At 38.7% G+C, this 15,376-nt stretch overlaps 1 protein-coding gene across 1 annotated transcript in view; it reads left to right on the plus strand.

Moving 5' to 3' along the window:
- Nucleotides 1–1,740: 1,740 nt before the first annotated feature.
- Grik2 (glutamate ionotropic receptor kainate type subunit 2) overlaps nt 1,741–15,376 on the plus strand; it is a 664,108-nt gene continuing 650,472 nt past the window's right edge. The window contains exon 1 of the mRNA XM_051164424.1: nt 1,741–1,882. Within this exon, the coding sequence (XP_051020381.1) occupies nt 1,768–1,882 (115 nt within the window). The 5' untranslated portion in view covers nt 1,741–1,767. The remainder of the gene's footprint in view (nt 1,883–15,376) is intronic.

The raw sequence follows: 15,376 nt of genomic DNA on the forward strand, positions 1-15,376 counted from the left end.
ACTTATTTTTGACACTGCAGTTATGCCTCCATCTTTAAAAAAATCAATGACTCTTAGTGCATTTGAAAATGAAGTTTGTCAATCAGCATTTTATAATAATACCTTAAAATGTAGATAGTAAAAAAAAACTCACTATGATGGAATAAATACATTGTAGCGTGTTTTTGCTATTTAGAAAAAATATAATCATAGTAATATAAGAATTTGAATAGTAATCATACCATTCCTTTAAAATTAGTTGGTCTTCATAATGATGTAATTGTATAATTTTATAAGGGCTTACTTATGCCCTATTTTTTGTTGATGAATAGAGATTAAGAGTAAAACACAAGTTCAACAGTTTGCCCTTTGCACTTCTTAATAAAGTTAAAATGTCATAAATGGTGTAGTTATTGCTTTCCTCAGTATCTTCTCTTAATATTGTAAATTGTAGTAGTGGATTTGTGGATAACTCTAATACTTAGGCAGTATATTGCCTATTTCAACAAAAATATTTTCACATTAAAACTAATGTACATTTTCTATACTTTTCACTGGAAAAAATTCTCCTTCTGAAAGTTAATAGAGGAGATGAGTTTCTAAATTCCCACCAGAAAACTAGCCAATGACAATATTTTTTTAGACAAAACTATCATATGGTATTCTATTTTTAAAGAGAAAATAGTAAGAAGAGAGAGAGAGGGGGAGGGAGGGAGAGGGAGAGAGAGAGAGAGAGAGAGAGAGAGAGAGAGAGAGAGAGAGAGAGAGAGAGAGAGAACATGGGCACAAAGTCTCTGGGATATGCGACTGCGGCTTAAACACATTGTCTTTGTATATGGTTGTCTTAGATGAGATAAATGAGTGAGAAAATAATTCCCTCATTCCCTCCTAAAAATCCACCCGAAGAAATTTCTTTTTACCAATGAGGAAATGTGCCACTCAAGTTTTTAAAAACATGTTCAGCTCCCCAATTGCATTCCACTGAGTATTCTTTTCTACTTACACTTAGAAGTATAAAACTCCTTTGGTTTAACAACAAGTTAGATTGACAGCACAGTCCTTTGTTTTAGAGCATTTTCTTTTTTAAAATACAACTCCTAGACAAAGTGACTTTGACTTAGCTAGTCAATTATTAAAATTCATCAGCTGATTGTAAGAAGTCTGTTTGCATACACCAGACACTCTCTACAGGATCTTACTGAAAATCAAAGCAATTTTCATCACATCATGTAAATAAATCCACCTTTTTTGCTACTCAAGGCGGGGTATCAGAGCGGTTGCATAATATATATTGGGAAGCTCAGTGGCAGGAAGCAGCTTTCTCAATTTTTCTCACTTTATCTTGGCCTAACGTCAGAAGCTGTGCAGCAGTGCAGTGGAATAAGGGCCTGGCGAAACCCTTGCGTGCAAAGCGCCCTTTGTGTTGGGACTGTGGCTGGCTTTCGACACCTAGTCCTTGCAGGGCTAGACTTCCTATTGATTTTTCTCTTCTTGTGCTCCCCCAGGCTCGCGCGGCTGGACTTTGTGCTTGCTGGATGTCCGGATGCTCCCGGACTAACATGGACGTCCCACCATCCCTTGCAGTGGAAGCTTGCTCCTTGGCGCAGTGAGTGAAGAACATGCTACGACTGCTAATGGGTTTGGGAAGCGGAGACTCCTTCCTCTTTCTGTGACCATGCCGTGATTGTGTCTGCGGCCACTACTCCACGCATTCTCCTTCTCGTCCAAGCCCGGAGCCTAACGCTAGATCGGGGAAGTGGGTGCCGCGCGCGCAGGCACGGAAACATCATGAAGATTATTTCCCCGGTTCTAAGTAATCTAGTCTTCAGTCGCTCTATTAAAGTCCTGCTCTGTTTACTGTGGATCGGATATTCTCAAGGAACCACACATGTCTTAAGATTCGGTAAGATTCCCTGATTCTCACCGTAGCCTGGTGTAGGCTCCGCGGCGCCGGATGTAAACAGGCGGTCGCTCTGCCTAGCACGGGCTTGAGGCTTCCAGATCTGCTCCCTCCCGGGTTTTAAAGACCGCCCCCTGCTTTCATTTATCCTCTCTATGTATCTTTATTTTATTTTGGGCCCTCGTAGGGTGAAGGAAGTGCTAGTGTGTGGTGCTACTGGCTGATGCAGCGCCTCACCGTAGCCCGCCACGGGGATAGCGGTGAGGGGGGCACGGTCAGCCTAGGCTGCTTTGGTTTCCCGGGAGCCTTCCAATTGTCTGGGTGGCGCGGTCTGAGCCGAAGTGAGTGCCAGGGCTGGCAAATCTGCAGCTTGTGCTACTGATGAGTTAACGTCTGGTAACTCTTCTTTGAGTTGCGTCTGTCCGCTTCTGCTAGGACCTACCTAGGTCCTCACTTGCAAACCGCAGGCACCAGCCCTTTTGATTTCTTTTGTAAGATAAGCTTATTGGTCAATTTAATCTTTTTTCTCTCTCTCTTCATGATGGTCTTTCTCTTATGCAGAGTTTTAAGAAATATTCATGTATAATTTCAGGCTTTATTTAATTATGGGAAGATGTCGCTAGTTGCAGCGAAATAGCGCAATCATGACAGGTTTCTTGTTTGTTTTGTTTTTTAACTTGCTGAGTTCTTTCACAGCCCCCCTCCCTCCCCCGCACAATAAATAAGGAACCTAGTAACTGGAAGCAGGAGGAGGGGAGTTGAGTGTGTGGGTCTAAGTGCATCTTTGTTTCACTCTGACATGGATAAAAGACCTTGGACAGTCACATTTGAGGAAAATTTATAGCTTTCCCAAGTATATAGGTTCCTTTCTCTCTTGAAGGAAAATCTAAACCTGGGCTTCCTGCACATTCCCTGGTCAGGTTTGCTTGAAGGAAGGGAAGTGTAGGAAATGCTCAGCTGCTCTGGATGACCAAATGCGATGTTTTTAATATGGGCAGAACTCACCAGGGGAAGTTTCCTAACGAAGGGCATTGCAAAACAGCAGAGAGTAGCCCGCATTCTAGATGCCTCCTCTGTCAGTTCTAAGGGATATAAGCCAGAGAGGGTAGTAAGCATATAATACAGAGTATGAGTCTTTGAAATAAAAGTAGACACATTAAGTTATTCTGTCTGATATATAGCAGAGGTTGCCTGCCCCTTCTGTAAACGTAACAGCATCTCTTATTTTTTCCCAAGTGATCTTTGTCTTCCCCAAGCTGTGTAGAAATAAAGTCGGAATGCTTTTATGTATATTTAAAAATGTAGCCCCTCCACATATGTCACCTACAGCCAAGAAGACTGGTGATAACAAGAGACAAGGTAGTAGAGCTAGATTCCAGCTAGTGTTTTCCTACTTTCTTCTGTCTGTAGATGTTACTTAAGCATGTTGCTCTTAGCAACAAGCATCTACAGGAACGCTTGCTTCTTTAGAAAGGATTAAAAAGGTCCTATAGTCCTTGGAACTGTGTGTGAAGATATGTATAGTATGTGTGTCACAGCCATTTGGCCACTAACATAGGAAGTGCAATACTGTAGAAAATGCCTCCCCCATTATTTTGAGTAATTCTAAGTGCTTAAGAGATCTTGTGTATCTTCTCATGTGTGTTTGTGAAAAGCATGCACTGAGAGGAATGTACATGAGGCGGGGGCAGGGGGGGGCGGTGAATTGGTGCCTGAAAACTGCCACTAATACTCTCAAGATTTAATTATTGCCTCTCTGGTCTTGAAGCACAATATTTGCTGAATCATTAGATTGTTACATTTGCTGATCATTTCATATCTTCATATTAAAACTCTTGGCATCTGTGACAGTATAGCAGCTTTCCAAAAGAGTGCGCTCTCTCTCCCTTTCTTTCTCTCTCTCTTACACACACACACACACACACACACACACACACACACACACACGTTTTCCTAGTCAAACACTAATAATGACCTTAAGAGACAGGGCACTAGGCAAAGATCTTCACACCAGCACCTCGACTGCCGAGACTAACATCCTACTTTGTTGATGATTTTTAAAAATATATTAGCATCAAATGTCTTCCACCTGGAGATCTCTACATTTGACCTGACTTGCTAGGAAGGATTGTATACAGTTGTAATCATTGGGTCATTTCCCTGTTCAGACTATTTAATGCAGTGGTAAGAGTTTTGTTTTCTTCTGGGGTAAAAATGTACAGAGTGCCTAAATGTCTTGAAAATATTTAATTTAAACTTTCACTCTAACGTTCAGCCATCCCTAGTCTCCTGCCCTGGGAGGAAAGGGTTGGAATTGTTGTTGGCTAGCTTTCCTTGGGCAGTAGTAGACAGCTGGGTGTGGGTGAAAGCCAAAGCCTTGCCTCAGGTCTCTCCCAGGAGGCATCCTAGAGTGAGGCTACACAGTCTATCCAAGAGAAAGTCTTAGGGCTGCCAGGCTTCTGGCACTTCTGCTTGGTGCTATGGCAACCTTGAAGCTGGCTTGAGACCAAACAAGCTTGTCTTTCTCTCAACTGATGGTGAAAATTTCACTCCCATAAGCTCTGTGGTGTTCTCCCGGCTCCCAATAGACCCTTCCCCTTCCTTTTCCATTTGCCTCCTGGAAATCTAGGCTTCCCCACAACTGAGGCTGTCTCCGATTATGGAGTTCCTTCTTTCCCCTGACTATCAACTTCTGCCTTCTCTAAGCCAACCTGTCCCAGTGGCTTTTTCTCTCCTCTGCCCTCAACCAAAGAGCAACAGTGTTCAGGAAGGTCTGGGAAGGCCCAGGAGGGTCTTGGGGTCTGGTGAGGGTTTGTGCTCTTGCAATCTCAGCCTTAGCTACAGGCACTTTCTATAGTACACAAGAAATCTTTTCAGCTGCACCCAGGAGCACCCCTTTCCTACTCTTAGGCCAGCTTTTGGGCAGGTTGAGCACCCTGTTAGTAGCTGCAAGGCAAATCACTGAAGCACTGAAACTTGGGCACATTCTCAAAGCTGTGGGGGCCACATGGGGGTAGCAAGAAGGGCTACCCAAGTGTTGGCTTGGTGTTAGCTACTGGAAGAACAACTTGTCTTGGGTCTCCAGGGTTTCATCACCTCAGATCCTGAGAAACAAGTTGGCTTCTTCAGAGGGTGTATGTGTGTGTATGTGTGTGTGCGTGCGCCCCCCCCCCCCCCCCCCCCCCGGCCCAGGTCAAGTTTGACATATGCAGCTTGCTTTGTTAGGCACAAAGCCCACAACTGCCACCAGGCTTTCCCTGGACCTTGCACCCTGTGCCATATGGAAATGAGGTACCTTTGTTCTTACACAGCTGCATCTGATAGCCAGCCAAGGCCGGTGCCCAAGTGGGTGTGGCCCAGACGCCACAATTCTGCATAAGACTTGTTTTTTACTGGGATCCACTTCTGGCTGCTTCTGATCCACCCTTCCTCAGACCACTCTTCTTGGGAAGTGCAAACTACAAACAGATTTCATTTCTGCTCTGGTTGGCCTCCCATACTCACTCTCCTGGCTTTGGCTCGTTTAAGCATCCTTTTTATTGTCACCACAATCCGGAACTTCTACTCTCTGCTCTTGAGGTCCAATTATTATACAAAGCCTTAACGTGAATTACAATTTAGGACGCAGGGAGCACAGACATCAACCACAGCTATCAAACTGAACAGTTTCTCCAAGACAGTGCATTCCAGTGCACTGAGCAAATAGTCAGTCACTTCTTACTACATGACAGTTTGACCTAACTTTATTCATAAGTCAGTAGGCAGAGTGTTTTTGTTCAAAACTTGCCGAGTTGATGTCTTCTTTCCCAGATGTGCTGAGATTTTTCTTGGCACTACACACCAGCCAGCTACGGATCCACTGCCCCAACCTTTGTTGCCTTGTGCACAAGCCCTCTGTGAAGTCACTAAGCCAGCTTAGTCAGGAGCAGCCCACTAGATAAAACCCACACTTTGGAAGAAACGAAGCCATTTCCTATGAAAACCTCATATGCTCTCAGTCACAATGCTTCCTGCCAGAGGTACTACACCATCTAGTTGCTGAGTTCACGGACTGAGAGCTGAGAAGCTGCCACTTTCCACAAGTTCTTTGGAAATGATTTTTCTTCCTTTGGGAGGTAAAGTGGGAGGGAAGGGGGCGTGGCCTTGTGTCTAAGAGCTTGAAAACTGACTCTTTAGAGAGGAGATGGGAGTGGTGGCAGCCAGTACCTCTGCAAAAGATAAAAACTTGCTCCTCTGAGCTCTGTAAGTCAGGAGAGGGAGGTCTTCGCAAGAATCGCCAGCAACAGGGAGGACTTTTATAAAGATCCGTGTTTCTGATACGTTCTAGCTTAGTTTTGAAGCCTCAAAGAATAACTTGATGTGATCCATCAAGGGAAGCACAATCATTTTAGAAAATGACTTTGAAAAATGATCTTTCTGTCCTCTAGAAATAGCTCTCCATCCAGTCACATGGAACTCAACGTGTTATCTGGCTTTGTAAGGTTGTCTTTCAGAAGTGAACAAGGGTTTATACGTCAATGGATATTTCTTCAGAGAAGTTTGCCTTTTTGGTTCAATTTAAGCGATCAGTACAAATGTGTTCATTCCACAGATTCTCAAATGACACAGTTTCAACATTTATTCTGCAAGGAAAGTTAATGTCTATTGCTTCCACACACAGGGGAAGAATACCATGGAAAGGTGGTTCTCAAATGCTGAGTCCATTTAATACAGTTCTTCATGTTGTGGTGACCCCTAACCATAAAATTATTTCAACTGCTACTTAATAATTGTAATTTTTAAGTTATTACAAATTGTAATGTAAATATTTTTGGAAATAGAAGTTTGACAAAGGGGTTGCAACCAACGTGCTAAGAAACTCTGCTATAGATGAATGAGGATGCAGCATTGATTATCAGAGCCTTTTAAAACTATTCCCCAGATTATAAAGTGTTGTCTGTGATAAGTTGCCATAAAATTTATGGTATTTAGTTATCATAATTTCTTATAAAGAAAATCCTTTTCTCCTTGGTGGTACAAACCTAACATTTACATGGATAAATGAATTCCTATGTTTAGGATTTATTCTGCTGCTGCACTTCAATTTTATATATTTCTTGAAATTTTTAATACCAATTTTTACATATCAAGTCAAATATAGTCTACTGACTTTCAATGTAATAGACTTAAATCATTATCTGCTGCATGCATAGTGTGCATGCATGTGAGGTGTACAGATCCTTTTGCTATCATGGAAACATGTGTTGGAAGGTAATTGTTGCATGTTTTTCATTTGAGCAGTGAAGCTTTGTTTTCTAACGGATTTCATTTTGTAGTCCACTTATCAAAGTATGAGAAGTGCTCTGAATGAATCTTAAATTCTAAATCTTGGCATGAAAAGGAAGGTCAAAATCCCCTGAAAGGAAGGAAGTAGGTGCACATCATCATTATTGACAACTCTAGATTAAACACCAGAAAGGTAGACTTCCATCTGATAACGTCATATGGCTTCCTGTTTTTCTTCGGTGCTTCTGCTGACAATTGTGTAAGGTAATTAAATTGGCTGATTGAAGTCACAGTGGTCATGGGGTGATAAAGACCATTTGGATTTAATGGAATTTAAAACAACAGAGCACTGAACACAACTCTTACCGAACAAGAATTTTAATGGCCCATTCAGGGTGCTGACTAAATAGAAAGCCCTTAACAAGTTTAATTGAAAGGGCAAGGCAGATTAGCACTATATAGTTTTTATGGTTGAAGATTGGGGAATTAAAATTATCCCTTTAAAACACTCATTAATGCATTATCAAGATTTAATGTGGGTTAAATAAGTATTCTTAGACCTTCATCATGTACTGTGAATTTAGGTTTAGGACCAAGCTTCAATAAAGAAATATTTTTAAGAGTTGACTTAAATAAATGGGATTACATGTCTCTCTCGTCTCAAAAGCAAAGAGCATTTCAACTTTAAAATTTTATTATTATTATTATTATTATTATTATTATTATTATTATTATTATTATTATTATTAGTGTATTGAACATGGAAAGGGTAGGTTTTCAGGTTAAAGCTTTCTTTTGCTGTAACTGCAAAATAAACAAAAAGGCTTAACTTCTCTTTGCAAGTTTTGATGTGGTCCTTTTTTTTTTTTTAATTTTTTTTTTTTAGAATCACGTATTGTTTGTGGTAGGGAAGTCAGAGCAATCAAAGGAAGCTTTTCTTTTTGCAGCTCATGACAGTAACAGTAACAGATATTGGTCTCTTTTGTATTATTTTTGAAGTACTGACCTTTGTCTTATGGAAGCATTTGCAATCCATTTAACACTTTAGTCACTAAAATTTAGTGCCTTCATATTCTTTTCCCCCACCCCTGTCCCAAAGGAGCAATTTTTTTTTTTTTTTCTATTGGAAACTCTCAGGTGTAGCCAGTTCAAGATAAAATAAAGATTCTGTCTTTTGGCCTTTTGTAAGCTTACTAATTCCACCTGCATCATTTTTTTTGTTGTTGTTTGCTTTTAGTTTTGTATTTGAGCATTGAAGGTTTCGTTCAATGATGGCAGTGTTCAAATATAATTTTGTTCTTGGATTATTTTTGATGATTGATTTAAACTATTTGTTCTACAGTTAAAACTGAACAGTCTCTCCTCTGTTTTGTAGAAAGCCAGTTTACTAGCCAGCAGGGCCATATGTGAAAATCTGAAAATTTGTCTGAGAAAGTTTAGTCTTTTAGACATTTCCTAACTGGTGCATATAATTTGATTCAGTGATATTTTATTGACATATTTTCTACCAATCATGAAAAATTTTTTTAATGCTTTGCACCTCTTAAATCAGTTTCCCATCATTATATTAAGCAAGCATTTGGAAAGTACCGCTTCTACTTTTCATTTATAACTCTAACTCATCTTTCTTCTATGTTCTGGGATTATTGCTTGTTTTCAATTATAAAATAAACAAGGCAGATATTAAAGGAAGCTCTCATGTTTGAAGTTTCAGCATATTTGTAAATATTCAGTTTTATAATAAAAATAAGATAAAAGATGCCAGGCAACAAATATTAGATGGAGCAATTTATTAAATGAGAAGTAAAGGGGCAGGGCTATGAGAGAGAGAGAGAGAAAGAGAGAGAGAGAGAGACAGACAGACAGACAGACAGACAGACAGAGACAGAGACAGGAAGAGAGGAAGAGGGAAGAGGAGAGAGATAGGATAGAGAGAGAAAAAAATAGGGTAAGAGGTAAGAGAGAGGGATGATGTGGGTCTGTCCTTTTATACAATGGTCAGGTAGGCAGACTGAAGCAGAATCGTAACATTCAATTCTCTTTCCTTTTACTTACTAAAGGATGTGAATTTTTGTGAACAATATAACAGCTCCTCACCTGTTCAAGCTCTTCTTTCCCATGAAGAAATGAAATGAAAATTATTAAAATAAAAGTAAACTATAGGACCCTAAATTACCTGAAATAAATGGACTTGAGAGATCAAGTTTAGAGATGAACACAGGGACAGTTAAGCAGCCTGCTCATGGATCTGTCCGATTTTTGGCTGGGCTAGTGATACTTTCCCCTCAATTATGCCATTTTCTCTGTATAATCTGTGCCTCCCTTTCCTTTGCATCAGTTTGAGGGAAAATAATGGATTGCATTAGCTCCCGAGATATTTTGCACTTTGTTCTCCACCTCTTTTTTTTCACAGTACATTCTCATAGGTTATTAACTTCTGTAGCTATTTTCATACCTTATTTTGCCTTTCTTTTCCCAGTGCTTAAAGCTTTCATCACATCTATTCATTCAGCAGTGTCAGGCAATTAGTAATAGGATTTGCAGACTTATTTGTTACTGTACAATTAAAGAGAAAAGGTATATGTATATTATATACCATCAACCTGAAATACATCAGAATCTCCTTAAAAGCAAATTATCATGCTCTTAAATTTCTTTCTTTATTTCCTTCCTTCTTTTCTTCTTCTCCTCCTTTTCCTGCTCTCGCTCCTCCTCCTCCTTCCTCTTCTTTTTCTTTTTAGACAGGATTTTCCTGTGTAGCCTTAGCTGTCCTGGACTAATTTTGTAGACCAAGCTGACCTCAAACTCAGTGATCCAACTGCCTCTGCCTCCCTGAGTGTTGAGATTAAAGGTGTCTGTTACCATGCCCAATGCTTTTGAATTTTTATAGTAGTTGGAACTTTTGTCTGTGCCTAACAAACATATGTAGTAAAGATGATGGGGAAAATGGAAACATGTGGAAGAATTATCATGAGAGAAATAATCTAGATATGAATTAAAAAGCAAGTTTCATGAAAGTTAATGGACATAAACACTACTCTGTGTAGAACTTTAGTATCTGGGTTACAGCATCTGAACACTCATGTACATCCTAGAATACTGTAGAGACTGAAGCAACAAACAACCAAGCGATTTCTTTTTTCTTCTACCCTGTTCATAGCAAAGATGAAGGCCCTCCTTTGAGTATACTGCAGAAATGGATGCAAGGAACTATTCTTGTTCTTTATCAACAAAGCCTTTAAGAAACTGAAACTGATATGTCCCAGTGGCAGGGAGCTTACTTAGCAAGGAATTTAAACTCTAGTACTGAAAAAAGTTCTAGATCTGAGATTACAGATTGCATTATTCATGATCCCTAGAGAAACAGGAGTCACTTCCTGAGCAAAATTCTGAAAGGAATTCAGGGTTGTTTCATTAGTGGGCAGCCAGATTAGGTAGTTAAGCCAGCAAGTGTGTCAGTTAATCTGCAGAAAGTGCATTGGAAGACAGTTGAAAAGTGTTTCCTTCTTTTAAGGTTACAGTACATTGTCTACAGGGAATTTTTAGTATTTTATGCCTTGGTCTAAGACAACTTTAATACTTGAAACATTCAACTAATATCTGGGTATGTAATTAATAATTATATACATCATTATATATATAATTTGTGTTAATTCACAAAATAATTTTAGTTGAAAATATAAAATATAATTTAAAGTATTCCATCAACATATGTTATTTTTTTATTTTTATTAATTTATTCTTGTTACATCTCAATGGTTATCCCATCCCTTGTATCCTCTCATTCTTCCCTCCCTCCCATTTTCCCCTTATTCCTCTCCCTTATCCTGAGGGGGATTTCCTCCTCCTGTATATGCTCATAGGGTATCAAGTCTCTTCTTGGTAACCTACTATCCTTTCTCTGAGTGCCATCAGGTCTCTCCCTCCAGGGGACATGGTCAAATATGAAGCATCAGCGATGGCTCAGCCATTAAAGGCTAGGCTCATAAACATACATTGTTAATATATTATAATTATATGGGAACTCAAGAATCTGGATTGTGAGTCTAGTAGTCTAAGTTCTACACTTATGGTAGTCATAAATTAGGAAGGATAATTAAATCTCCTTTCTGGAGAATGTTTATTACTTTCCATCTGTTAAGCTTCAAGGGTGTTGGAATTAATAGGAAAATTCATAGAGCTTCACATTTTTTTCTTTAAAGGTTTTATTTTAATTGAAATTATATTGTTGATTTAGTATGTAGATGTGGATTAAAGCACTCTTTTTTATCACTCATGAACTTCTTGTTCAATTTCTTAAAACTGTGACTAAACATTTAAGGTAAAACAATCTTCTAAATTACTATTGATAGTCTTTCTTGTAATGCACCAGAATCCATGACAAACAACCAGAAAATGCTTTCTTGAGTAAAGGAACACGTTTCTTTCTAGTTGATAAGTTTTATTGAAGAGATTTTATGGAAGAGATTAGTTTTATGGAAGAGAAGGTTCCTGTTTTTCTCCCCCTAATATCAGCACTTTAACTCTTCTCAAATATCCAGAAAATAATGGGGAGGCAAACAAAAAATAACAATCAAAGAAATCATTCTGAGTCAGGTAGCTTAAGGCTTTCTATTTCTTCACACAAACGTAGCCGTTTCTGAAAGGCTGTACTTACTTCCACCCATGCTTTATTTTCACCTAGATATGTGGCAAAGTAGGCTTTCCCAGTGATCAAAGGCCTGCTAGTGACTGTGTCTTTGCCATTTATGATGAGTCAAGAACCTTTCAAACATTCTAGTAGCCTATAATTGTTTGAGATAGACAAGAACCTATTTTATGGGTACAGTGAGAGCTTCAAAAAGGAGTTTTCCTAGGCTGTATTTCAGGACTCCTTATTAAGGTGAACAGGCTGGACTGCACACCTTGCCTCACCATTGCTTCTGAGGACTACTCTGAGATACTTTTAGATATTTTATTTTTAAAAACTAATCCATTGTTGAGTAATGGGCATAGAAGATGTTGGTAGGGAGAAATGAGTGATGAGCTACCCAAATCCTCTCAACAAATGGTATCACATCAAGAATCAGTAGGCCATTTGGAAAATAAAATGAACTACTTGTGATATTATTTAAAGCATTTATAACATGATTTTCATGAGAAAAAAATTCTGGTTGTTGAGAACATCGAAATTTAATTTATTTGTTTTATGGTGGTGGTTCTTTTGTTTTTTTAAAGACATGGTTTCACTAAGTACTCATCACTGACCTAGATCACACTAGGTAGATCATACTGGCCTCTAATGCCCAGAGATTCACCAGCCTCTGACTCTCAAGTGATGGGATTAAAGGCATGTGCCACCATTATGCAATAGCACTTGAGTTTTTAAATGATTAGTTTACAAAATGTCAGAGGCAGTCTTGAGTTCTTTTTATTAATGTGAAAGTGAAAATATACTAAACTCTAGTATAGATATATTCAATTTTCAGCTTAAGCCTAGGATTAAAAAAACAAAAAACAAACAAACAAACAAAAAACAAGATTCCTTTGTTTCCCACCCCACCCCCTGCCACCAATTCCACATATCAACTATATTTTAAGATCTGTGCTAAGTATTGTTTTCTTCAAAAGGTAGATTTTTTAAAAAGATGTTTTCTGCAACATAAACTCAAGCATTGATTAGATAATTTCATTTGCAGAATTTTTTCAGTTTTTTTCCACATCAGGAGTGAAGAGGCTTTAAATAATTTAAATTCCCAGTTCCCAAGATGAAGATTCTATGGCTGAAGATGACTTACTTTTCATGGACTTGTGACATTTTCTCTAGTTTCTTTCGTTCAGTATTACATAGTTTGAAGTGTTAAATATTGAACCCCTACGCTGTTCTAACCAATGGACAGGACATTATCTGCAGTTATGTGGAGAGTGGGGACTGAATCTGACATGAACTCTGGTGCCTCATATTTGACCATCTCCCCTTGGTGGGGAGGCCTGATTGCACTAAAAGAAAGAATAAGCAGGCTACCAAGATGAGGCTTGATAGACTATGACCATATAGTGGGGGAGGAGGTCCTCCTTGGTCTTAGGCCTAGGGAAGGGGAATAGAATGAAAGAGGAAGGGAGGGAGGAATGGGAGGATACAAGTGATTGGATAACAATTGAGTTGTAATCTGAATAAATTAATTAAATAAAATTAAAAAAACAGTCTTTACACTTTTTGGTTATATTTATTTCTCAATATTTTATGAGAATTTTATAGTTTCATGCTACAGGCAGTTCTTTTCTTTTCTTTTCTTTCTTTTTTTTTTTTTTTTTTTTTTTTCCTTTCCACTCCTAAATAACTGTGCTTAAGAAAACAAAATAAAGAAATTCCTCCAGGTAACTTGAGAATAATTTTCACAATTAGATATACTTTCTCTGTATTTATAATGGACAGGTTGGATTGCCAGTTGATAGTTATATCTAAATTATGCAGAATAATGAGTAAACTTGGTAGATAACACTTGGGGATTGGATATTAAATCACTCATAGAAGACAGTGTTGAGCTATCAGTAAGTCTCTGAGAGAATGACTCATTTTCTATACCTGAACACATGGAATATTCATACACACTAGCCCTATAGTCCAAAGGGATCTTAAGCAGGTGTTGTTTTATAAATATTGTCTATGATGATGTATGGTTGTGGGACTTTTTCTTTTTTAAAGAATTCCTGTAATAATCACTTGCTAGCTTTTACCTTAGAAAACATATATTTGGTTAATGTAGTTTAATAATATTAATTTATGTTTGGAGATGTTTATTATTTAATATTTGAAAATTATACTGATAGACACATGCCTATAATTTCATGTCTGAATTTATTTAAGCAATCAATATTCCAACTTAGTGCTTATTGTTTCATAATTTCAATTAGCCATTTAAAACCATTTGGCAAATTATGCAGTGCTGTACACTACACTGTGGCAGCCCCATACTGCTTTTGCCTTGACCTTTGAATTCTCCTCCATTCTTATCCCTTGGCTTCTCCTTGACCTAAGCTTGGTGCCTTTTACATCTTTCACATCTTGGGGTTTCCATTCTGCATTTAGCTTCACCTCCATCGCTCTAGGCATTGCCTTCGTAGAAGGGGCATATTTGGGCTGGAGAGGTGGTGCAGCAGTTAAGAGCACTGGCTGCTTTTCCAGAGGAGTGGGGTTCAATTCTCAGCACCCACATTGCCACCTCAAAACTGCCTGTAACTCCTGTTCCAGAGGATCCAACACCCTCAGACAGATATACATGCATTCAAAACACCACTGTACATAAAATACAAATAAATTATAGAAAACAAGGTGTATATTTTAAAAAGCTGATCCTCTTATGTATTTCCTGGATTCCCAGGGCTTTTCCTTGCAGACATAATGGAAGGTTTCATGTTCTCTTAACTCCCAACCTCTATATGCTTCCAAAGTCAGCATCACATAGATTATGATAAGGTCGCTGCAGTCAGCTCATGGGATGGCAGTAACTATTTGCACAAATGGTTACAGAGACCTCTGGGCAGCTGAGTATTAATCCTGAAGGAGCAACTCAAGGGAGGCCTTCAGCACTAGGTCACCACAACACTCTCTGATAAGGGTTTTTCAGATTTTACACCCTTTGCATTGTGATTGGTTGGTCATTGATCCCTGGGGTGGTCTCAAAATATCATTGTTCTTTTCTCTTTTCCTATAGCAAAGTATTACAGTGTTTTTTTCAATTGTTTTGACTTTCTGATCAAAAGTATTATCTTTTGCCACAACTTTAGACTGGGCAGTTTAATCACACTGCAAGCTCTGATATGCTCTCTGCTCTCAATTCTCACTGTTAACCCTATAAAAGCAGCCTGAAATAACCATGTAGCAGCCTAAATGATGAATTACTTTGAAATTTTCTTTGCCAAACTAGTCAATCCCTTCTCTTCTACTTTATACACTGGTCATGTCTTAGGGGATGGATGACATGTGGATAACTTATTTGACAGGCTATAACATACATGGTCTCTGGTACAATACCCAAAAGTATTCCTCCCAGAAACTTTACATGCACAGTGCTCACCATCTGTGATAGGTAGCATAATTGTCAACTTGACAAAATATAGAATCACTTAGGAGATGGGCCTGTGAACATACTTGGGGGGGTTGTCTTGATTATATTAATTGATGGGCAGAGACCCACCATAGCCCATTCCCTGACTAACATCATAGACTATATTAAGTGGAGACAGGAACTG

This window comes from Acomys russatus, chromosome 21 (assembly GCF_903995435.1).
Source record: "Acomys russatus chromosome 21, mAcoRus1.1, whole genome shotgun sequence".
In the NCBI taxonomy this organism is placed as follows: Eukaryota; Metazoa; Chordata; class Mammalia; order Rodentia; family Muridae; genus Acomys; species Acomys russatus.